The 26,186-nt window shown below is 36.0% G+C and overlaps 1 protein-coding gene across 1 annotated transcript in view; it reads left to right on the top strand.

The window, feature by feature from the left end:
• The first annotated feature begins 17,355 nt into the window (after positions 1–17,355).
• LOC149821230 (uncharacterized) overlaps positions 17,356–26,186 on the top strand; it is a 28,096-nt gene continuing 19,265 nt past the window's right edge. The window contains exon 1 of the mRNA XM_089983627.1: positions 17,356–17,800. Coding sequence (XP_089839753.1) covers positions 17,457–17,800 — 344 coding nt within the window. The 5' untranslated portion in view covers positions 17,356–17,456. The remainder of the gene's footprint in view (positions 17,801–26,186) is intronic.

Genomic DNA, 26,186 nt, shown 5'->3' with positions numbered 1-26,186 from the left:
CATACTCTTCCCTGAAAAAGGGATCCTCTATGAAGGGGATAGGCCAAAATAAGATAGCAAGTGGGCCACAAAGAAAATGAGCTCCCGTCAAAACTCTCATTGGCAAAAGGGTTCTTTGTGTGAAATTGAGTTGTTGTTTTGCAAACAGTTTTGCGAAGAAATGAGTCCCTTCAAACTCAACCTGAAAAAAGGGTTCTTGCGAAAGAAAATGATTGTAGTTGCAAAAGGAGTGAGTTCCCTCAAACTCTCCCTAGAAAAAAGGTCCTTTGCAAAAGATTGATTGATGATTGAAATATTGGGACAATTCAAGAGTTGGTTCAACCCGAAGGTTGGATCTTTGAAAAGATTGACATTGATAAAAAGAGATCAACCCGAAGTTGAATTTTGAAGACCAGCTGAATAAAAAGCTCAACCCGAAGGCTGAATGGATTTAATAAAACATCAACTTGGAAATTCAATTGTAAAAGACCAGTACAAAAGCTGGATTTGAAAGACCAACACAAAAGCTGGATTTGAAAGACCAACACAAAAACTGGATTTAAAGACTAGCACAAAAATTGGATTTTGAAAGACCAGCACGAAATTGGATTTGGTGAAAAGACCAGCACGAAACTGGATTTGATGAAAAGACCAACACGAAACTCGATTCGGCAAAAAGACCAACATGAAACTGGATTTGATAAAAAGACCAGCATTAAACTGGATTTGGAAGACCAGCACAAAACTGGATTTGAAGGACCAACAGAAAACTAGATTTAAAAGACCAGCACAAAACTTGATTTTAAAAGACCAATACAAAAATTGGATTTTAAAAGACCAACACAAAACTGGATTTGAAAGACCAACACAAAAATTGGATTTTGAAGGACCAGCACAAAACTAGATTTTGAAGAACCAGCATGAGAACTGGATTTTGAAGGACTAGTATGAGAACTGGATTTGAAGGACCAACACAAAAACTGGATTTTAAAGGACTAGTACGAGAACTGGATTTTGAAGGACCAACATGAGATCTGGATTTGAAGGACTAGCATGAGAACTGAATTTGATAAAAGGACCAACCTGAAAGTTGGATTTAATAAAAGGACCAACCTGAAAGCTAAATTTGATAAAAAAGTTCAACCTGAAGGACGATTTTGGAAGGACCAATGAAAGCTTATTTTTTAAAAAGGGGCTCAACACGAGGGTTGACTTTGAGAAATATGGTGAAAACTAGTTTTTGAAAATGAAAGCTCGCCCTGAAGGTTGGTTTTAGAAAAGATCGATAAAACTAATTTGATGAAAAAGAGTTCAACCCTGAAGGTCGAATTTGAAGAAGGACCGGTTCCAACTAATTTTGATAAAAGACTCAACCCGAAGATTGATTTTAAAAAAGACCGGTATTGACTAGTTTTTGATAAAAAAAAGAAGGCTCAATCCGAAGGTTGGTTTTGAAAGAGACCGGTTAAAAACTGGTTTTTGTTAAAAAGAAGCTTGACCCGAAGGTCGATTTTGAAAAGACTAGTATTTTGAAAATTCTTTGTGACCATTATGGAAATTTTACAAAATTTTTCAAAAAGGATCACGATTTTCGACAAACCCCTATAGGTAGCCCTATCGCTCCTATGGATAGTCTCACGATTATCCCTTATCCTGAATGGGAAAAGAAGAAAGTTGATGATGTCTCAAAAATTGTTGATGAAAGAATCTCTCGATATTGCCATGTACATAAGATGTTCGGGGAGAAAACATGATTTCATAATAAAAGATGCCCCAATGTAGCAGAGGAAAAGGATGTTGGACACCATAAATATAAAGAAAATCGATGCTTTATTAATGAAATGTTAATAAATGACTGGGGACTGAAGTGACAAACTAAGGAGAACATAAAAAGGAACTGGGACTACATTGTTCCTACAAAACGACAAAAGAAGAAGAAAAGAACAAGAAAATCATTGGCATTGCAGCTCTCAATTCATTCCCTTGATGAAAACAGATCCTTTGTGCTGGTCTTTCCAAATCAGAAGGCGCCTGACTGACTCTCCTCCTCATCTTCTACAAGAAGATTCTTATCGATGCAATTCTGGACAATATTCTTTAAAACAAAGCAATTCTCGGTATCATGCCCCATCGTCTGGTGGAATTTACAAAATTGATCCTTTTATTTTCCCAGGGTAATAGGAGGATCGACAATCTTTGGAAGTCTGATCATCTCTTTAGACAACATGTATTCAAGAACCTTTTCAAGAGGCTAATCTAAAGCAGTAATTTTTTTGTCATAATCCCAACCGTCACGCTTTGGCCTTTCCTGAGTATTTGTTTTCTACTGGGGGCTGAACTGGGAAGGCTGATCATTCTGCTTGAAAGTGTTGCCTCTTTTGCCTTCATTATTGTTTTTATCGGGCTTAGAACCTTCTGAACTGTTGTCGTTAGAATTCTTTCCACCTTTATTATGTTTACCATTGTTGTTTTCGGTGGTGTTTATTGAGAAGGTGATGAGTGCCTTCTTCTTGATGTATTGACTGGTCTTCGAAAGCGTGATGCCCTCATACACATCACTTTTCATCCCCATTTCAAGTCATTCCGCTCGCTCTGTTAATTCAATGAAAGATCTTGATGGGGAAGTAAAAATAAGGCTTCTCAGAGGTTGAGCAAAATTGTTCAAGATGATAGACAGTGCATGCTCCTCTGAGATTGGGTTCCTCATTTTATTGTTAGTGGATCTAGACATGCGAATCAAATCTCTTGCTTTCTCATTTTCTTTTTGCTTGAGGTTGTAGAGATGGTTCAATGTTGGTAGAGCCTCAGTATTAAAAGAAAAATGTTTGATGAATAGATTGACCACTTTATTGAACTCTCGTAACTCGATAGGATTGATATGCTCCGCATACCATTTTGTTGTTGTGCCTTCTAGGCTGCGAGAAAACATCTGAATAGGGCTCTATTGTCCTTTCTGAATTGGTTGCACTTCGCGAAAAACATGGTTAGGTGGGCCTTGTGATGATGCATGAAATACACATCAATTTCATATCATATTCATGCATCTTCACATGTTTTTAATGGTTTAAAACCCATATATAGATGTATTTAGATGCAAAGAGGTCTCGGTTTGACTTTCACTCAAATTGGAGTTAAAACGAGGAAAATATCACATTTTTAGGGTTTTAGATCGGATTTTGAGGTAGACTAGATCTAGTTCTGACCCAAGAGCTCTAATTTGGATCTTGGACTGGATCCAAACCATAAATATCTCAAACCCACGTGATTTAAAGAGTTTTTCAAAAGTATTTTTTGAAAACCACCTCTTTCTAACTTATTTTGGTAGTTAGATGCAATTAACAAGTAGTTTAGGTTTTTAACTAAAAATATTTTTTTAAGTAGGTAGTTTTTAGAATTTAACATAACTTAGAAGTATAAATAGTGTAAAAAAATCTGTAACCACATTTTTGGAGCTAGAAAAATTTCCCCCTATTCCCTTCTCTCTCCCCCTTTCATTCTCTCACCTCTTCACCATTTTCTTTTTTCTTCTTCTTATTTCCCTTCTCTCTCCTCCTTTTCTTTCCTACACGTTGTTTCGTAACTCTTTCTTGCATGTGTATGTTGTGTTTTTGCAGGTTGCAGACCTAAGAAAGTTATCTCCATCGGTGTGCCATCTACATCCATGGGGAGGACCGATCCTCTCTCCAACGTGGTCTTCTTCTTCTAACCCTTTCGAATTGACTTCCGGATGGGTGCAACTGCAAGGATCTATAGCATCGGTGTGCAAGGTTATGCTGGGCGTGAATCCAACCTCCATCAACCACTCTACCTCACTCCCTCCCTCATCGGATCACCCTCGCGGTAGATCTTCCCTTCCTCCTCTCTTTTAGTGTAAATTGAGTCAACCCATGCTAGTCGAGTCATACCCAGTTTTTTCTTTGTGTTTCTGATTTTTCTTGACAGAAAAACCTGTCTGTAAACCATTGTCATCTGCATGTTAAGATCGAGTTCTAATTTCATTTAAGGTGTTTAACCATTTTTGTGAATTGTGTTTAGTCTAAATAGCAAAAATCGGCTAAGTATAGCTTAGCCGATTTAGTGTTGTGTCCAATTTTTTTCTATCTTTTGTTGCATGTAACAACATATTATTTAGGCGTTTTATACAGTCTAGAGTCATAGTTTAGTCATGGGATTAGTTAAAATGAAATTAGATTTTCATTAGCTTTGTTATGTTAGTTAAAAATTAATTTCTCTTAGTAATTGTGAAAATCGGTTTTTGTGTTTTCTTCATTTCATTGTTTTGGAATTTTTAGCAGATAACATTAGATAGAATTGTGTTTTTACTACCCTATGATCGAGTCTAGATCATAGCTTAGCTTAAATAAAAAAAATAGATTTTTCTTTTGCTTTATTTTGTGAGTCAAAAATTAGGTTTTTGTGTTTTTGGTTGAATCGTTTAGTGTGTCTTAGGAGGCTGTCATCTTCTCTAATGGGATGGCAGCCATTGTCAATCCCAGCAAGCTTTAGTCATTTTTGGTAAGTCCTATTGAGTTTAGAAGGGTTCATTTTAGGGTCTAGGTTCATTGCATCTAGGTTAGCTTATAATTAACTTAATTAGATTTTCTTTAGTTATGGTAATTTACTAGCATTTCACGATTTTCATTTTCATGTCCACTTAGTCCATACATTTAATTAGTTATTAGGTAGGTTAATATAGGGATAATTAGTTTAAATTAGTCTAGGTTAATGTAAGAGTAGCATTTTCGATTTTGTTGAAAGAAGGGCATTGTTGGAAATTTCTATTTTTTACGAGTTTGGTAATTGAGTGAGATTTACCCTTTTCCAAAAGCATTTTAGAAAGTCTGGATGACCTCTTCATTGGCCCAGCCTTGGTGTCTCCTTTCCTTAAGCAATTAAGGAAGGAGATTCAAGAGAAATTGAATTGCTTTCCAAATTAAGCAATGAGACTTGAATTACAAATGATGCATAGGAGCCTTTTTAAGCGAATTTAGAAAGAATAGCCTATTCTGTTTTCAATTCAAAACCATGTGAGCCCTAGAGGCTGGTGTGGTTGACCTTGAAAGAGAAGAAATTCTCTTAAGGCAAGTATAATATGGGACCCACTTAATGCCAAATTAGCTAACTCAATTAAGGCCTTTCCTCATTCAAGCATTTAGATTAATATAGTATAGCATATTTACTATGCTAGAAAGTTTGATTTAGACGTGAGTAGTGCATGCATTTATTTATTAACATTGCATTCTTTGCATTTCATTTTAGTAAGTGTTGACTTTACCTTAGAGGGTCAAAATCGTGTAGCTGTCTAATTATGTAAGTCTAATCCTTGTTAGTTTAGTAAGTAATGCCTAGTGGTCCACCTAGGTGCGGGCGTGAGCCTCTAAGTCAAATCAAACCCATAACTGCCCCCTTAGTGCCCTAGTTAGGTAACTAATCCTAGTTAGGATTAGTTAATTTATAACTTTAATTTAAAGTTAGTTTTAAATTTAATTTTTATTTTTCAAGTTAATTAATTAGTTTACATTAAGTTAATTGTATTAGGTTAGGTAACTTCATTAATTTAGTCCTTCTAACTCCTAGTTGTATGTTAGTTTAATGTAGTTTAGGGATTACATGTATGCTAGATTTTATTTTAGAATTAACTTGTATTCCTTTCAATTAACATAGGTAGCTATTTTAGATTTCATTCCCTTAGTATAATTAATTTCATTTACTGTTATTTAGTTAGTTTTAGGATTGGTAATGACTGTTACTTCATGAGCTTAATCTATTAGTGCATGCATTGGATTTTTATAAGTGAATAGTGTATTGAAATTCAAAATTGGATTTTGCACCAAATTGCACTCATTATTTTATGTGCATTTTTTCAGAGTTTTTCTAAAAAATTTATTTTGTTCTCTTCATTGGAGTGTTCACCATCAGAAGACCAAATATTAGCTCAATTGGAGTTGATTTGGTCTGATTTTTAAGTGTTTTGCAAAAACCGGATTTTTAGAAATTCCAATTTTGGGACAGACCTATTTTCAGATTTTTTCTGAACTTGAAACGCTTATATCTGAAGCTCCTGAATGAATTTTTGAGATCCATAAAATCTGATAGATTCTTGAATCTGTCAGGAAGAGAACAGAAGAAAAATCATCAAATTCGGACTCTGTTGGGCATCCAAACAATCTATTTTCAAAACTTGTCAGATTTCAATTTTGCACTTCATTGAGGGCAAAACAATCATTTAGTTGATTTTTGATAGTTTTTCTTAATTTGCTGCATATTGGTTAGTGTATCTATATTAGTTAACTTAGTTAGAGATAAACTAATTACTTAGTTAATTAGATATTATCTGTTTAGTTTATTTTTAGCTTAATTACTATTTAAATGCAGTAATTAATTATAGAATTAGTTTTAGTTTAATTTTTAGAATTACTTATCATAATTACGTACTAACTTGTTATTTTGGTGGTTTAGGTTGATAAGTTCAATACAACTCAACAGGTGGAGTCATATTGAGAGCATGAATGTAGCTGTGGTGAAAAGACAAAAATGCCCTAGCGATCTATAGATGACTTAGCAACCTGCTTAGGAGTTAATTTTTTTTTTATTTTGTGAATTAATTAGCTTTGTAGTATTTAACTTAGCTGTAAACATTTTTTATATTAATAAATTGAAATTTTTAGAATTAATTTGAGTATCTTCCCATTCTCTAAGGATTCGACCCGTACTCACCACATTCGTGGAAAGTCGATTTTTATTATTTTTGGTTGATAATTTTTCAAATATTTCATTGAAAAAATATCTTTTAAAAATACTATTGCGAAAAAAGATCAACCAAATTTTGGTGCCGTTGCTGGGGAACAACGATTATATTCTGTTATTTATGAGATTTTAGTTTATTAATAGTTGTTTAGTTAGTTGTTTTTATAGCTAGTAGGATTAACATAGTTAGTGAATATAGGATTCACGTACTATTTTCCTAGGATTCATAAAATTTCATGCCACCAGAAGTGATTAGACAGATTAGTCTTAGAGAACATAGTTGTGATTTTATATATTTATTAATTTTGTGATTTAGAGTAGTTTGTGTTGTTTTAATTTCGTAGAGTAGTTAAATAATTCTAGCATAGTTTAAATTAGTTTATTGGTTTTGCTTTGTGTTTGTGTGTTTTTTTGTTTTTGTGATTTCATTTGGTATTTGGTTTAGTTTAGAGTAGATTTAGGTTTGTTTCATACATCTGGTCTTAGCACTAGTGTATGCAGGGGCGAAGAGCTTTAGGTACTCAATTGCATCCTTTTGTCGATGACCTAGAGAGAATTTTACATTCTCCTCAAAGTCTGAGAGCAATGGGTGACATGGATCCTCCAGCTCCTCCCCGTCCTCTGAGGGAGTACTTCACTCCCACGGACTACATCTAGGCATCCTGCATTCGACAACTCAATGTAGAAGCATCTCATTATGAGAGCCAGTGTCATTCAGATGCTCCCATCCTTTTATAGCCTTAGTCATGAGGATCACTATAGGCACCTTGACGAGTTTCTCGAAATCTGCTCTACAGTGAAGATACAAAATTTCAAGGATGATGCTTTAAGATTGATCCTGTTTTTGTTCTCATTAAAGGATAAGGCCAAGTATTGGCTGAAATCCTTAGATTCTCTAAAAATAGGGTCATGGGATCAGATGCAACAGGAGTTTCTGAGAAAATACTTTCCCATAGGTAGGACTAACCAATTTAGGTGAGTCATTACTAGTTTCTCAGAACTAGATGGTGAGCAATTTCATGAGACCTGAGAGAGGATGAAGGATATCCTTAGAAAATATCTCCATCATCAGGTGGTGAGATGACAACTGGTACATAGTTTCTATGATGGATTGTCTAACAAGAATCGTCAGATGATCAACTCTTCTTGCGAGGGGACATTCATGTTGAAGAGCGAAGATAAGGCATGGAGATTGTTTGATACTTTATCAAAAAAATTGTTATATGCCTTTAGCTCTTGTTCTGAGAGACCCACACCCAGCACTCCCAAGAAAGGTGGTGTTCTCGAGATTGGTCCGACTACTGCACTGTAAAGCAAAGTGGATATGCTTTCGCAAAAGCTAGATCAACTCCTCGTGGTCCCATCCCCCATCCATCTGATGTGTACTCTTTGTGCCAGTTCTGCACATTATGTCACTGAGTGCCCTTCGGAAGCTCAGTACCCTGAATTTGTTAATGAACAAGTTCAGGCTACTCAAGGGTTCGCCAATTCCCCGAATGACCCATTTTCTTCTTCATACAATTCGGGTTGGCAAAACCATCCAAATTTTTCATGGAAAAACCAACAAACCCCAGTCTCAACCCCTCCATCTCACCAGGTTAGGCCTAGCACTTTCACCCAGTCACTTCATAGGTCGAATTACCCCCAGCCCTCTCCTGCCTTTCTCGTGGTTACCCCTCAAGAGACAACTTCACAGTTGTCTTTTGATGAGAAGATTCTTCAAGCATTGCAGAAGGTAAAAACCTTCAGTCATAATGCTATGGAGAAGTGTAACCAGATGCTTAACTCCCATACCCAGTCCATAGCTAAACTTAAAACGCAGATGGGCCAGTTAGCAGATGCTTTGACGAGGAGAAACGAGGGTGGTCTGCCAAGCCAACCTGTGATGAATCTCAAGGGCAAGGAACTTTATGTTTCCGATCTAAGCAGAGACAGTGTATCATATGTATATAATAGGAATAAGATCTTATTTATTTATTTTGCTTTCATTTTGACTTGGATTTTATTTTTGTCATGCAGATATGTGTATTTTTTGATGCTTCAATGTATGCGTTACAGTTTACCGAACACAGGCATGATTTTAGGAGCATATCATTGGCCAGATCAGCAGAAAACTATGCATTCATATATGCATAGCGGTGGTGCGAAGTTTAGGCAATCATCAACTCAAGAGGCCCTGCACATATGAGGTTGTATCTATCTTTTCTCCTATATTTATTTCTTGTTCTTTAGTGTGCATCTGCATTGCATGCTTGCATTTTTTGTATGCCACTAGGGACAATGTCATTCAAGCATGAGGGGATGGTTTAGATGCACACTATTTTTTTTTTGTTCAGGTAGCTAAAAATCATAAAATTAGGTCTTTAAGAAATAATTTTTTAGCATATATGAATGTTTTTGACATAATTTGACAATTTAGAACTTTTTGAGCCCATGTAAAAAAAAATCTGAACTAATCTAAGAAGAGTGGGTATTTATGTAAATTTCAAAGAAAAGATAGTATTTGAATGCTAAAATTGTTTTGAATCACTAAAGTATAAGTATGCACAATATGTTTTTAAAAAACAAAGCAAATAAAAAATATAAAAAAAAAACTTAAAAAGAAAAAGAGCATACGTTTAGTTGTTGATGTCTTTGTGATCCCCAATAGTTGAACTTATACACAAGTTAAAGTGTTTGAGTCTCATGATGAAAATGATAACGAAGGAGATCATCTTCTGATCTAGTCGATATATGTGACATATTTGGTTCAAGTAAGTAGAGTTTGAATGGTGTTTTACACCTGGTGCCCTAAAACCACCTAGTTTGGGAGCTACCATCCCAAAGGCTTGTTACATAGACTTCATAGAAAGCCTAATAGATATAGACATTGTACATGACAAGAAGAAGACTATACGTAAACTATTAAAATGGAAGGTCTAGTGACTCGAGCAATTAAGTCTGAAGGATACTTTGTATCTGGTGCCCTAAGGTCGTCTGGCCTGGGAGTCACTGACCCAAAGCACATTACATGGGTTACAAAAATTGGATATTTGAAATAGTGCTCAAGGAAAAATTGAAAATATGAAAATTAAAAATCATTAGAAAAAGAATGAGCTTAATGAAAAATTCATTACTTTGGAATAATTATGGGATATTGTGTTATAAAACATACAAGTGATGATAAACAAGAAATAACATGATAATACTTGACTTTCTGAGGAAAAATCATAAATAATTGTAATTTTTAGAAAAGTGAAAGGAAAAAGTTTTTACTGTGGAGGCATAAAAATTCTAAATATGTTTTGAGAGTGTAAACTATATAAAATATTTGCTTAAACTCATTTCTTAGTTGCCTAATAATTTTGAAAAAGAATTTTTATCTCTTGCATGACATTGATGTTTGTGGGTAGCATCTCTACAAACCCTCATGAGACCTTACTCGTCCACTGGAGTAACCCAGGGGTTTAAATGGCTTGTTGCATGAGCTAAATACAACCGTGATTCCTACGAAAGTGAGTTAAGAATTTTATTTTAATTATTTATTTCATGTATTATTTACTTTTAGTTCTTAGCATATTAACCTTCTTTAGTTTAGTTTGTTAAGGGACTAACAAACATTCAAGCATGGGGGTATTTGATGATGCATGAAATGTACATTAATTTCATATCATATTCATGCATCTTCACATATTTTTAATGGTTTATAACCCATGAATGAATGTATTTAGATGCAAAGAGGTCTTGATTCAAATTTTACTCAAATCGAGTTAAAATGAGGAAAATATCAGATTTTTAGGGTTTTGGATCGGATTTTGAGGTAGACTAGATCGAGTTCTGACCCAAGAACTCTAATTTGGATCTTGGACTGGATCTAAACCTTAAATATCCCAAACCTACGTGATTTAAAGAGTTTTTCAAAAGTATTTTCCGAAAACCATATCTTTCTAACTTGTTTTGGTAGTTAGATGCAATTAACAAGTAGTTTAGGTTTTTAACTAAAAATCTTTCTAAGTAGGTAGTTTTTAGAATTTAACATAACTTAGGAGTATAAATAGCGTAAAAAATTCTGTAACCATGTTTTTGGAGCTGAAAAAGTCACCCTCTATTACCTTCTCTCTCCCCCTTCCATTCTCTCACCTCTTCACCATTTTCTTTTTTCTTTTCTTCTTATTTCCCTTCTCCCTCCTTTTCTTTTCTCCACGTTGTTTCGTAACTCTTTTTTGCGTATGTATGTTGTATTTTTGCAGGTTGTAGACCTAAGGAAGTTGTCCCCGTCGATGTGCCATCTACATCCACGGGGAGGATCGATCCTCTCCTCAATGCGGTCTTCTTCTTCCTCTTCTTCTTCTTCTTCTTCTTCTTCTTCTTCTTCTAGCCCTCTCGAATCGACTTCTGAACGGGTGCAGCTGCAAGGATCCATAACATTGGCGTGCAAGGCTAAGCTGGGCGTGAATCCAACCTCCATCAACCGCTCTACCTCACCCCCTCCTTCGTCAAATCACCCTCGAGGTAGATCTTCCCTTCCTCCTCTCTTTTAGTGTAAATCGAGTCAACCCATGCTAGTCGAGTCATACACGGTTTTTTCTTTGTGTTTCTGATTTTTCTTGACAACAAAACCTCTGTCTGTAAACCATTGTCATCTGCATGTTAAGATCGAGTTCTAATTTCGTTTAAGGTGTTAAACCATTTTTGTGAATTGTGTTTAGTCTAAATAGCAAAAATCGGCTAAGTATAGCGTAGCCGATTTAGTGTTGTGTCCAATTTTTTTATGTCTTTTGCTACATGTAACATGTTAGTTAGGTGTTTTATACAGTCTAGAGTCATAGTTTAGTCGTGGGATTAGTTTAGATGAAATTAGATTTTCATTAGCTTTGTTCTGTTAGTTAAAAATTAAATTCTCTTAGTAATTGTGAAAATCAGGTTTTGTGTTTTCTTCATTTCATTGTTCTGGAATTTTTAGCAGATAACATTAGGTTAGAATTATGTTTTCTTACATTAACCTAGACTAATTTAAACTAATTATCCCTATATTAACCTATCCAATAACTAATTAAATGTATGGACTAAGTGGACATGAAAATGAAAATCGTGAAATGCTAGTAAATTACCATAACTAAAGAAAATCTAATTAAGTTAATTATAAGCTAACCTAGATGCAATGAACCTGGACCCTAAAATGAACCCTTCTAAACTCAATAGGACTTACCAAAAATGACTAAAGCTTGCTGGGATTGACAATGGCTGTCGTCCCATTAGAGAAGACGATGGCCTACTAAGACACACTAAACCATTCAACCAAAAATGCAAAAACCTAAATTTTGACTCACAAAATAAAGCAAAAGAAATATCTAATTTTTTATTTAAGCTAAGCAATGATCTAGACTCGATCTTAGGGTTTTTATTGCTCCTAAACGTGCCCTTAGAAAAAATTATTATATCAAAACTTATTATAGACATAATTTTCTTTTCCTATGAGAGTTTTTCTTGCTTCCAAACATGCTCTTAGTGTGACATGCTAATTGTATATTTTTTCTCTTTCATTCTTACCGTTTGTTACCCTGTCCGTTAAGAGTGGCAGTTTTACTAGATGTTTGTTAAGGCCAAATATATGTTAGATAGGGCAAGAAAACGGGTGGGTTGGGCCGGCATAGCCCAATTAATGGATGGGCTTGACTAGGCCATTGACAGGTCAAGCTTAGTCAAGCTTGAGCCCTCGTCCAACTAGGATGGATCTAGGCGCAATTCAGATCAGCCCTGACCAACTGGGCTGGGTCTAGAAAACAGGCCTATTCGCTCATGGCCTAAAACAGACCTTGCCAGAACGGATCAAGTTTACATATATACACAAATTTGAATTTCTAATTGCATAAGTTTTTTTAAAATATTCAAACAATAAAAAAGATGGGATCCAAGATAGGGTTGGTCGCAACATCTTATATCTATTTTCTCATTCACGTTTAGGCTTAGCGTTAATACTTACCATTATAAAGAAAAAAATGGGTCACAGATAGGCCCGGGTCTTGACCCAATTTCATATAGTTTTTTCTTTCAAATGGCCCACAGGCCAGCTTGTCAGGCCGCACTGTGGCCTCACCTGGTTTGAGAGTTTTTTGGATGAATATATTTTGTTTTTGACTAACACCTAGTTCGAGATTTTGTTGGGTTGGGTTTAAGCCGGATTTGGCCGAGCCTTCATCCAAATACTTGGCTTCAGATTGACCCATTCATGCTGTCTAGGGTCTGGTCACCCGTCTAGTCTCCAATCCTAACTACATGTCCTTTCATGTAATTTTGAGATGAAAAGCCATCCTTTTGCACTCTTTCTTTGGAATGATCAATATGATAATAACTAAATGTGTTATCCCTTATAATATATATATATATATATATATATATATATATATATATATATATATATATATATATATATATATGTGTGTGTGTGTGTGTATAATTAAAGGGAAAAACCAAATGTGACAGTTTTTTTTTTTCAAGAGAAAGCTAGTGTTAGGCAGATCCTTGCCAGTTATACAACCATACCATTTGGGGTTTGAACTTGCAACGTTCCAACACAAGGTGACGACACCATTTGAGGTTCGAAGTTGCAACGTCCCAACACATGGTGGCGTGCACTAACTGCTCCTGCTAGACAAGCGGAGCCCTCGTTGGTAATGTGACATAATCTTATATACCCTAAAAACTAGTATTTCCAATGCGATACAATATTGTATACCCTGAAAACTAGTATTTAGTATTCCCATGAAAAAAATGTAGAGGCATGTCACTAGATCTTAAAACCTGAAGGAGGTTATATGTTCCCCCCCTGAACACGCAGGTGCATGTTCGAGGGTCTGAATGAGTGCCACATATATAAGCATGTGGGGCTCGTATCCCTGTGTGTGTCGGCATCACTTAGCATTGAAGTTCGGTGCGGTTGTAAAGACTTAAGTACCTTTTTCCGTTATTTCTGCAATGAAACAATGATTCGAGAAAAAAACAAAAATATCCTCCATCCAGAAAAGGGAGGATGATCTTAACTCTTCAAAGTCCAAACGTTCTATTTTCGCTCTAAGTAGTAAACTCATATACTATCGCTAGATCACCCTTTGACAACACACCATCTGCTGTAACAGGAGCTCCCTTTGAGGATGCACCATTTGTCATCGTATGTTGTCACCGAAGCACCCTTTGTCATCGTCTGCGTAGTGGGAGCACTGTTGCCACCATCGGTTGCATCTACCTTATGGGTGTTTCTCCTCCACTGACGAATTACCAAAACTCCTATTGTTTCGGTAAGTTTTGTGTAAGGTTTTATTATGTAAACAAATCAATTTGTAATCTGAATGCTAAATCTTACAACTGGTTGTATTATTCATGCTAAATAACACCTATTTTTATACTAAAACAAATCGATTTATACCTATCCACCTTTTGGGCATCAAAAAGCAGTTAGCACGATTTGTTCTTATAAAGGCCAAACATTACAACGATATGAAATTATGAAGGCTAAATTTTTATAATGATTTGTACGTTTGAATGCAACAATGATTTATACATTTAATGCAGTAATGATTTGTATGTTCAATGCAACAATAATTTATACGTTTGAAGCAGTAGCGATGTGTATTTATGATTTATGAAGTTACCACGATGTGTACTTAAGTTTGCTAAATCGTACAACAATGTTTACTTATGAAGCCAAACGTTACAATGATATGTACTTATGAAGAGTGTGATTTCTATAACGATTTGTACGTTTGAAGCATGAACAATTTATACATTTAAATCAGTAGCGATTTGTACGTTTGAAGCAACAATGATTTATATGTTTGATGCAGTAACAATGTGTATTTATGAAGTTACCTCAATTTGTACTTAAGTTTGCTAAATCTTACAATGATGTTTACTTATGAAGCCAAATATTGCGATGATTTGTAATGTTGATGATTGTGTAATGAATGTGATAATTTGTAATAATATATACTTGGGGAGGTGGTTGTAATATATAATGATGCGGTTAAATTTATATGTTGTACATGTTAGCAATGATTAAAATTCTTAAGACAAGAAAGCCCCGTTCGATTGGCTTACAACCAGTTATAATTCTTTATTGTAACGTAACATTCTATAATTATATAATTATTTCTATAACAAATTATGATTTATTTTTTATAGAAAAAGCTTTCTATCACAATTTGTACAACCACAAACATAAAGCAGAAACGATTTGTCCTATCGTGATTTGCTTTTACGAGTTTTGTCTATGTAAACGATATATCCTATTGTGATTTACACAATAACTGATTCATAAAAGGCAAAAAAAAAATAAAATAAACAAATCAACACGATGTTTAGACTTAGTAAAGTACAAATCGAGGTAACTTCAACGATACAAATTGAGCTAACTTCATAAATACAAATTGATTTACAACTTGATACCGATTTAAGTTTTATACTAAAATAATATTTTAGTAACAATTGCAAATCAATATGAGTAAATCACGATATTACATATCAATATCATTCAGAAAGATAAACAAAAATATATCATTGTCACGGTAACTTCATAAATACAAATCAATGTGATTTACAACCACATTCATTTGCAAAAAAATATGAGTATTTAGTTATAATATATCATGACCAATGGTTCGACCATGAAACGATTTACACAATGATTGATTCATAAAAGACGGAAAAGGAAAATAATAAATAAATTGACACGATGTTTAGACTTAGTAAAGTACAAATTGAGATAACTTCAACGATACAAATCGAGGTAACTTTATAAATATATGTCGATTTATAACTTGATATTGATTTAAGTTTTATACTAAAATAATATTTTAGTAACAGCTACAAATCGATATAAGTAAATCGCGATATTATATATCGATATCATTTACAAAGATAAACAAAAACATATCATTGTCACGGTAACTTCATAAATACAAATCGATGTGATTTATAACCACATTCATTTATAAAAAATATGAGTATTTAGTTACAGTACATCAAGACCAATGGTTTTGCCATGAAACAATTTGTATTATGAAGATCTTATCTCAATATTCTATTTTCTATAGCGATTTGCAAATGAAATAACATTTTTTAATTTATGCGAATATAATTTATTCGTTTATTATATACTTTGCGCACGATTTTTAAAAATGAGCGGGACATGAAACAATGTTTTCTTTATAAATGAATGACACATCGCACAAGTTCAGGAGGGTGTTGCTTCACACTGTCATAATCAAGATATCAATTTGCGTTAGCTAGCGCAAACATTTATTATGATTTATTTAATATGCATATAACAATGGATACCGATTAATTAAGCAAGTCAAAGAAACGATTGAATAAATCACACTAGAAAAGCAACAACGATTTATTATTTGCGTATACTATACATCGAGTTGTTATTTACCATGCCAATAAAAGAAACGATTTATCATATATGTGTGTTGACGATAGCGCTTCATGTGACAACAATTTAATTATATCTACAACGTTGTGAAGCGATTTCAATAGAAATCACTAAATGAGCAGTGATTTGAATACGCAAATCATCACCACAAGCACGCAACAATGTAAATTTCGCATGCACATGTTTTAAAATCATACTACAAATATCTTATAAATCGATACTAGAAAACACATCATATCTTACAAATTGATATTCATATTGCATAATATATTATAAATTGATACGACAATTGAGCATAATAGCTTACAAATCGATATTAACAAACAAAACAATATCTCATAAATCGGTAGTATGTTACCACAACCGTGATTTGCATTATATTGCATATACTGAGTGAAAGGACGATACCGGATGGGGTAGAGGCCCTTCTTCGCATCTGTAACCAAGCATTCTTGTGAACATGTCTCAACGTCTTACAAATATCTTTAATTTTCTAACCATAAAAAAACCAACATCCACCTGCAATAACAAAACAATGCCTTAATGGCACTCACGACGATATACATTCTTCAACAATAGCATGATGACATAGAAATGTACTCACGATACTTTAATGACACTTGTTGAAATGTTTGTGCATCATTGTTTTTTTTCATACTGCCTAACGAAAACGAAGAATAAGAGAAGACTGTAAAAAGAGATGGTTGACAAATCCCTCTATGATGCCTACCAGTGATCGAACCAGTCGATCAATTTATAGTTATCTCTATGAAGTAGAAACAAACTCAAAAATATTTTGTAACACAAGGCAGGAACGAGAAGGCAACAACATATTCTAATACAAGCTAAAAATCAAGGCGAGAACCTGAACTCGTGAGAATGTGCAAAGCTACTTACTAAAGAACATTTTCATCAAAACACATATCTTTTTTATATGTTATTTATCAACCGGACATGAGCCTTTTATAATTTTATTGTTCATTTTTAATCACTGAAAACAACTTCTTTGTTAAAATATTCAGAGATTTTCAAATTTTATTTTAAAACCACCCCAAGGATCAAAGGCCAAGCAGTCGCTATGGCACTGTAAAACTCCTTGTTCTCTAAAAAATTGACACGCTTTCTCTTTTACTTGCGCAAGGAGTAGCATTTCAACAACCTAGACCACCTGTCTAGATCTCATCCGACTGCGCCAAACTCCATTGAGACACCGAGATTTTCACTTGCCCGTGCCGAATTTCGTCGCAGTTCCGCCGTCTGTCCGTTGGTTTCAAAATCACCGAGAGAGAGAGAGAGAGAGAGAGAGAGAGAGAGAGAGATGGATGAGACGAAGGTGAAGGATTCGCTTCCGAAGCCCTCTGCGAAAGCCCCTTCTCCTCCTCCTCTGTCTTCTTCTTCTCCTCCGTCTCTTGGGGAGTCGGTCGGCGGGGGAGCGAAGGAGGAAGAAGGGAAGGCTTCAGAGACGGAAGGGGCGGCCGCCAAGGCAGGCTGGACTTCCTCCTTGAAGATGGTGGTCAACCCTCCGAGCTCATCTGCTTCTTCTTCTTCGGCCGCCGTCTTCCCCCCTTCCTCCGAGCTCCAGAAGAAGTTCCGCCGGGCGGAGAGGTTCGGGTTTCCGGTACATCTCTCCGAGGAGGAGAAGCGGAGCTCACGAGCCCAGAGGTATTGGTTCTTGCTAGGGTTTCCCAGTGTCCCTTCCTCTGTCTCTCTCTGTGTGTAGGGTCTCAGTTTTTTTTTCCTTTTAGGGTTCGTCATGAGTTTAATGTTTAGGCTTCCTGTTTGGGTTTCTGCTTTTGATTTCTCGCTGTATCTTGTTGCTGCCACAATACCTTTGCTGCTGTTGCATTTCTATGGATGATGCAAATAATTCTTTGATCAAGAATTTCACAATTTTGTAGATACTGGGTCTGTCTTTTTTTCTCTTTTATTGCGTTTCTTTAATTGTTGTGAACTAGATTCTTTGCAATGTGGCTGTGAGTGAATGGGATCGATTGCTCTCTGCAGAGTTGGGGGACGCAAGGTTTTAATTGATTGATCCTGAGTGACATGCTACACTTTTGCATTTAATGTTTGAAGAGGGATGGTGTGAGCTCTCTTTGATATCTCTATTAATGAATAATTCATATTTAGGGTAGGCATCCAGTTCATTCATGGTAAAGTGATGAAAAAGTCCTAAAACCAAGTCAAATGTTTTATTGGTTTATTTTCTGGGCAAACGTTTTCCTTTGTTACTTTACAGTTGGGACATTTTCTTGATGCGCACACAAAAAAAATCATATTTTCACAAATGCTATTTTCTTTAGTTTATTCTTGTTAAACTCACATATTCAAACTTTCTTTAATTGATCTGAGAGGTAAAATAATCTATGGACATGATTTTGGTTAAGGGAATTGTTTAGATGTGAAAATAAGACTTAGGCCTCGCGTGAATGGTTCATGCTTCAAGAAACCAGTTGGTGTTCCTCTTTGTTGAAGAGCAAGTAATTTTCTTACAGTAGGCATAAGGAGTTCTCAATTTGTTAGATGCTGGAGTTTTATGTTCCATTCATGAGAAATAGATGGCGGCCTTCTTTGTTACAAGTTAAATATCCAGATGTATGTATTCCGAGTAATTGAATTCCTAACAATAGGTGCGAGGGGCATTCTGGTGTTGAGAAAGTTTCATTTGACGTCATAGAAGATTGTAGGCATCACACTAGGTAACCTAAAATCCATCAATGGAAGTCAGGTTTATCCCTGTTTTTAGAATAACTTGTAGGAACAAGCTGTTATTTGACTAGATTTGCATTGATTTTTGCTGTGATGAGCTGCAAAGAGATAGCTGTGGCAAATTGTTCATCAGGGAGTGGTGTGTAGGATGTTATCTTATGCTATAGGTTGATAGTGGAGGAGATATGGAAATTAGGGATCCTTGTTCAGGAATTATCTGGTGGTTAGTAGCCATCATTTGATGCTCATCCTTCTCTTTAAGATTGTTCCTTACAAAACTCATGTTATGCTTGAAGCTGTAACTTCTTCACTTCAAAAGAGCAGCCTGGGGGCTTGGGCCCAACCCAAGGGGAACAAATTTTCCTGACCGGTCTTTAGATGAAGAGCTTTCCATAATTAATTTTAAAGTATTGAGCATATTCTTTGATGGGCCACATGTTGATGTCCTGAGGTAGAACAATCTACATTTCTCATTTTTTGGCCTTCTCCATGTATTAAAAAACCATATGCCTTTCATGGTTAAATCTTAATCTATATAGATGGGTTTAATTTCTTTGGAGTAATTATTTTGGCTCCATGAACAATGGTGAGTCTTTCAGTTTTTAAAGGGGCTTGGGCCGGAGTTCAGACATGTCAGATTGTCCCTTCTACACAGATCTTAGTCCTGACTAGGTACCTTAACCAAATTATTCAACCTCCTCCTTTGGGAGTAAACAATGGACCAAGTAATGGACATGATGGTATTATATATCATTATTGCAAGGAGACCGAACATAAGAAGTGGAATTTGTGCGAAAAGAAGAAGTCTAGATGTACAACTTCTCTTGCTTCTTAAGATCACAACAACATCATCCCCGACACCCTCTAGCAGGTGTGTAGGATCTAGCTCCTACCTCAACTCTATCTTGTTCCTGTTTCTCAGGCACATCCTATTGGTACTTGACTCAAGAATTTCATTTTACATGTTTCTTGATTTGTTTTTATTGATGTACTAATTGTTAAACCCAATATTACTCATGTCAGGATGTTTATGTAATCTCAGTAGAAATTAAACATGTAAGAACACTAAAAAATGATATCTTTAAGTTGAACACCTTTTATGTTTCTCATGTTAGACATGTTCCAGGACTTCATCTAAACCTTCTATCTGTGTCTGACATGTTTGATTATGGTTGCAATGCGATTTTCTCTTTCTCTAGTTGTTGGGTGCATGATCACTAGTTAGTGTAGCAGATTGGGATTGGTGACCTATATCAAATGGATTTTTTATGTAGTTAAACACCTTTTATGTTTCTCATGTTAGACATATTCCAGGACTTCATCTAAACCTTCTATCTGTGTCTCATATGTTTGATTACGGTTGCAAAGCGATTTTCTCTTTCTCTAGTTGTTGGTTGCAGGATCGTTAGGTAGGGAAGCAGATTGGGGTTGGTTACTTATATCAAATGGATTTTTTATGTAGTTAAACACCTTTTATGTTTGTCATGTTAGACATGTTCCACGAATTCATCTAAACCTTCTATCTGTGTCTCATATGTTTGATTATGGTTGCAAAGCGATTTTCTCTTTCTCTAGTCATTGGGTGCAGGATCACTAGTTAGGAAAGCAGATTGGGGTTGGTGACCTATATCAAATGGCTTTTTTATGTTTGCTATCTTGATGACCTTTTGCTTATGTAGCATCTGAACTTAGTCATAGATTTTTATTATTATGCCACAAAAGATCGGGATATCCTAGTCTCTCTAAGTTTGTCATTTACTCCGTTAAATGATATTTGTGATTCAACTAATTGTATATAAAGCTTCTTACATGATGACTAAGAGCATGGCAGATACGAGAGATACAACGACAACAACAACTACGCCTTCATCCCAAAACAATTGGGGTCGGTGATATGAACCAAAAAGGAAAATCATTCTGGGTCCTCCACATGAATCCTTCTCCAATCATTTCTATCCAATGCCATGTCCTCGGTGAGGTTCAAAGCATTCATATCCTTTCGTATCATCTCCATCCAAGTCTTCTTAGGCCTACCTCGACCTCTTTTGACTAATATATTTTTCCATTTGTCCATCCTTCTAACTGGAGCATCATTAGGCCTTCGCCGAATATGTCCAAACCACCGTAAACGATTTTCTCTCATCTTATTTTCAATGGATGCAACACCTACCTTCTTACATATCTCCTCGTTTCGAATCTTATCTTTTATTGTATTTCCACACATCCATCGAAGCATACGCATCTCAGCTACACTCATTTTTTGAATATGATGTCTCTTGGCAGCCCAACATTCCGTACCATATAATAAAGTGGGCCTAATTGTCGTCCTATAAAACTTTCCCTTCAATCGCAATGGCATTCTACGACCGCACAACACTCCAGTTGCACTTTTCCATTTCATCCACCCAACCTTTATCCTATGATTTACATCTCCATCAATTTCTCCATCATTTCGAATGATAGATCCCAAATATTTGAAACAGTCATCTACCGATATTTCTTGCTCGCCAAGCTTCACTACACTCTCATCACTACTACGTTGCTGTGAAATAAACAAGAAAGAGAGAGAGAGAGAGAGAGAGAGAGAGAGAGAGAGAGAGAGAGAGAGAGAGAGAGAGAGAGAGAGAGAGAGAGAGAGAGAGAGAGAGAGAGAGAGAGGCTTATTTTATTTATAAGAAATAAAAATATCACCTTAGTCCCTGTTAAACTATAAAATTTCAATAAGCCTCTCGCGTTACACTATATTACAAAAGGCCTCTCATATTATACAAAATTAAAGGTAACCTCAACTGTGTGTGTCAGGTTACATGCATATGGTTAACAACCCCCCTTATGTTGTGCATTGGTGAGAACCATGTGCAACTTGGTCTTTAATTCCCAATGACGCCATATATGCAATGGCTTCATAACCAAATCTTCTGTAACTTGGTGTTCTCCATATTATAATCTGATCTCTAATTCTTGAATTTCAATCTTCTCACAAACAAAGTGTTTATCTAGCTCTATGTTTTGTATTGTGTTCAACTAATTGATTAGAATGATGACAACACTTGTTCTCACAATATAATATTGATCGAGTGAGAGGTTGTCCCAAAGCAGTAAGCTTCTTAGCAAGCAAATCTCAATAGTGGTGGAGGCCATAATGCAACCAACCTTTTTCTTTCATTTCGTTCTCATCTTTTCTTCCTTACCTTTCCTTCTCTCTATTTCTTCTTCCCTAATTTTCTCTCTCTTCTTTTTCTAGCTTAACCTATCTATAGCTTTGCACGGACGTCAAACCCTATTTAATGGATCTCCTTCAGTGTAGCAAAGTGGCTGCTCCATATATACTTCAACTAGATCTCCATCTAAAAAGATATTTTTAACATTCAATTGTTCCAACTCCCAACCAAAACTATTGCCAAAGACAGAACAACTCGTTTGATTTTAACTATTGTACAAAATGTTTCCCCAGAATCCAGTGCATGTTCCTACGTATATCGTTGGTAACAAGTCTAACCTTAAACTGCTCAATGAATCCATCAAATCTATATTTCATCTTATAAACCCACTTGGATCCTACACGCTTATGTAGAGCTTCAATTATGGCTTCAATCCATCGTGGATTATCCTTTGCTTTTGCATAAAATCATGGTTCTTGCTTGTTCTATTGTTGTCGGAAACAATTGGAGTTCAGTTGAAAACAGAGTTACCGGAAACGCATATACATAAGGGGAAGCGCGCTTCCCCGAGACGCGCTTCGGAAGCGCGAAATGCGGCGCTTCCAAAAAGCACGGGGAAGCACACGTAAAAAAGAAGAAAGGCGTCCCCCTTTAAAGGGAAACACATCCCCCTTTAAAGAGAAGCGCGTCCCCCTTTAAAGGGGGACGCGTTTATGAAATATCGATTTTACCCTTTTCTAAAACGAATTTGACACGTGAAAAACAAGAAACTAAAAAAAAAATTTCTGAATAAGGGCAAAACAAACATTTTAAAAAAATCATGAAAACTTAAGAACGAAGTTTTGCTTTTCACCCGTCTCTCTCTCTCTCATTTTCGGCCACCAGCGACCTCCGGTGACCGGCGACCTTCGACGATCTGCGACCTCCAACGATCGGTGACCTTCGACGATCTGCTACCTCCGCCGATCTGCTACCTTCGACGATCAGCGACCTCTGACGATCGACGACCTTCGACAATCTGCTACCTCCGCCGATCTGCTACCTCCGATGATCAACGACCTCCGACGACCTCTCTCGACGTTGGCAATGTCTCTGTTCAGGTATGTTCCTCTCTCTTCCACTGACGTCTGACGACCTCTCTCTTTAGATTCGCTCGAGGTCTCACAGTGTTGTGAGAGGCGTACGCCTCAATACCTGAGGCGTACGCCTCAGAGGCGAAGCGCAGGCTCAACGCCTCGCTTCGCCTCATCGCATTTAACATTGTAACAATGTTAAATGCGATGAGGCGAAGCGAGGCGTTGAGCCTGCGCTTCGCCTCTCACAACACTGCCGTGGTACTGAGGCGTACGCCTCTCATCCACTATTCATTCTTGTGTTAGTGATTTGTGAATGGTTTGTTTCGTGAGTAGCAAGTTGTAGGGATTCAGTGCAGTGGCGTAGCTAGGATTCATGTGGGGGGGGGGGGGGCAAACATGGGTGTAGCAAAAAAAAAATTTGTGTGAGAGTCGGGGGTTCGGGGGCAACGTCCCCGACTTTTTTTTGACATAAAATAAAAAATGACTACAATTATTAATAAAAATCTATTTCATATGGACAAATCGATCTATTTGCTGCAGTCAGGGCTGGGCTAGGACTGGGCTGGGCTACAAAAATGGATAAAAATCTATTTCATATGGAATCAGGGCTGGGCTAGGACTGGGTTTTTAAAAAAAAAATAAATAAATAACTGTTTCGGGACGCTACAACCCGGTCTTGCCTCCCGAAATAGTTATTTATTATTTTTTTTTAAAGCCCAGTCCTAGCCCAACCCTAATTCCATATGAAATAGATTTTTTATCCATTTTTGTAGCCCAACCCAGTCCTACCCAGCCCTGACTGCAACAAATAGTTCGATTTGTCCATATGAAATAGACTTTTATTAATAATTGTAGTCATTTTTTATTTTATCTCAAAAAATAAAATTTGGCTGATTCACAAATTTTGCTATATGCATTGAGTCTTGGACTCTTGGCTGATTCATGTACTGATTCGTTAAATTTGATTTGTTGGGCATATTCTGATAAGAATAAATAGAACTAGTCTGCAGTTCTTTTTAGATTGGATTTATCAAGCTTCTACCTATTTGTGATTTCCTGGGTTAAATTAAATCTGTGGTGTTTCAAGTTTCAACTGTCATGTTTGTTTGAGATTTAGTTTGATTAAACTTGAATTTTAAGGCTTGATGCTTTCCTCTGTATTCATTACGGGTGTTAATGCTATTAGAAAAAGGAAATCTGATTGGTTTCATAGTTCTGAAATTTAGATTGTGATTGCGAAGCTGTGTGTGATACATATTGTCTAGATTATTTTAAGAAATGAGCATGATTAGTTTATGTGCGCTGACACTGAAGTTGTTTAGTAAACCCCACGGTATTTTACTGGAATTCGATTGCAAGGGCCGTTCATGGTTCACTTTGAGTCTCTTTTTTTTTTTCCTTTTGTTTTCGCATTCCACTCTCCATCTTTTGCTGTTAATAATAGTTTTTTTAAAGTGTTCTAAAATGATTCCTATACTTTTATGATGCAGCTATATTTGCCTGTTCTTTGCTTCATTAATGACCATCACAAGCTATGATCACGATAATTATGATGACGATGATGATTCTTTGTACAATTTGGAGCATGAATCATCTAGTGGTGTTGGGAAGGACAGTGCAAGAAAGGGCAAGACCAAGAGGTCTTCTAATTGTCCATATGAATTTGAAGACAAAAATGAAAATTGTTTTGATGAGGAAGATGAAGAAGAATATGACTACTATTCTGAAGATGACCAAGATGATGAACCACCTAGCATGCATAAAACAATAGTGCTATGGCGCCATGTATTGAAACAAAAGAAGAGTGGGCAAGGAAAGTAAGGTGGAACCCAGGTTTTTATGTGCAGACACTGCAAAAATATTTATCATGGGTCATATACTGGAGTTTTTGCACATCTCATGGGATCTTTAAAGGGACAAAGTGTTGAGATTGCCTTTTGCCCTGTAGTTGCAAAAAATGCAGAATTGGCAAACAAAATTAAGAGGCAAGTTCGCAGAGTGGAGGTTTCATCAAGTGCATTTGAGTTGAGGAGATCAAGAATTAATAATCCGAAGAAGCCTATTGGTATGATTACATCATCTAGTGGAAGCCAAAAAATAGTTGATATTCGTGATACCTTTAAAAAGGTAGTAAGAGATGATGTAGATCACAAAATTATTAGATTTTTGTGTGCAAATGGCATACCTTTCAATGTGCTTCGATCACCATATTGGGAAGAGCTGATATCTGTAGTTAGTAAAGTGCTTGGATATAAACCCCCATCATATGAAAAAGCACGAACAACGTTGCTTGACAATGAGAAAGAGTGTGTTCACAGAGAGTTAAATGAATTTCGAGAAAAGTTTGAGGAGTTTGGAGTTTCCATTGTCTCAGATGGTTGGACAAATATCAAGAACAAACACTTGATAAATATACTTGCCTCAAACTGTTTTGGCTCTATGTTTTTATATGCAAGCGATTTTTCTAATGTGCAACAGTCAGCTGCAAACATTGCCGACTTTTTGAAGACGGGATTTAGACTTGTGGGGCCTTCTAATATAGTGCAAGTGATTACAGACAATGCAGCAAATTGCAAGTTAGCAGGTGAAGAGTTAAAACAAACGTATAAGTATATTTTTTGGTCACCTTGTGTTGTGCACACACTTAATTTGATCTTTAAGGATTTGGCACATGAGTTTCATTGGTTGGGGGAAACATATTTGCAGAGTAAAGAAATTGTGATATATTACAAATCATTCAAAGGCACTAGCAATCTTTATAAGCAATGAAAAATTAGAGTTAATAAAGATTGCAAAAACAAGGTTTGCTTCACATTATACTACTTTGAAGCGCTTGCTTTATGTGAGGGAGAGCTTGAGACTCACAGTAATTTCAGATAGATGGAGTGAGTGGAAGCAGTCATGCACGGATGAAACTATGAAAAAAAGGGCTGTTACAATAGAAACAACTGTTCTTGACGAAGAATATTGGGATTCTGTACGTTTAGCATTATTGATTACAAAACCCATATATAAGATGATTAAATTTTGTGATCAGGAAGGCCCTATAATTGGTGAAGTGTATGAAGGCATGGACAACATGTTGGGGGAAATCAAAGACAA

This window comes from Nuphar pumila, chromosome 12, assembly GCF_984573655.1.
Source record: "Nuphar pumila chromosome 12, dmNupPumi1.hap1.1, whole genome shotgun sequence".
NCBI classification, from domain to species: domain Eukaryota; kingdom Viridiplantae; phylum Streptophyta; class Magnoliopsida; order Nymphaeales; family Nymphaeaceae; genus Nuphar; species Nuphar pumila.
This window is presented reverse-complemented; position numbering and strand designations above follow the sequence as displayed.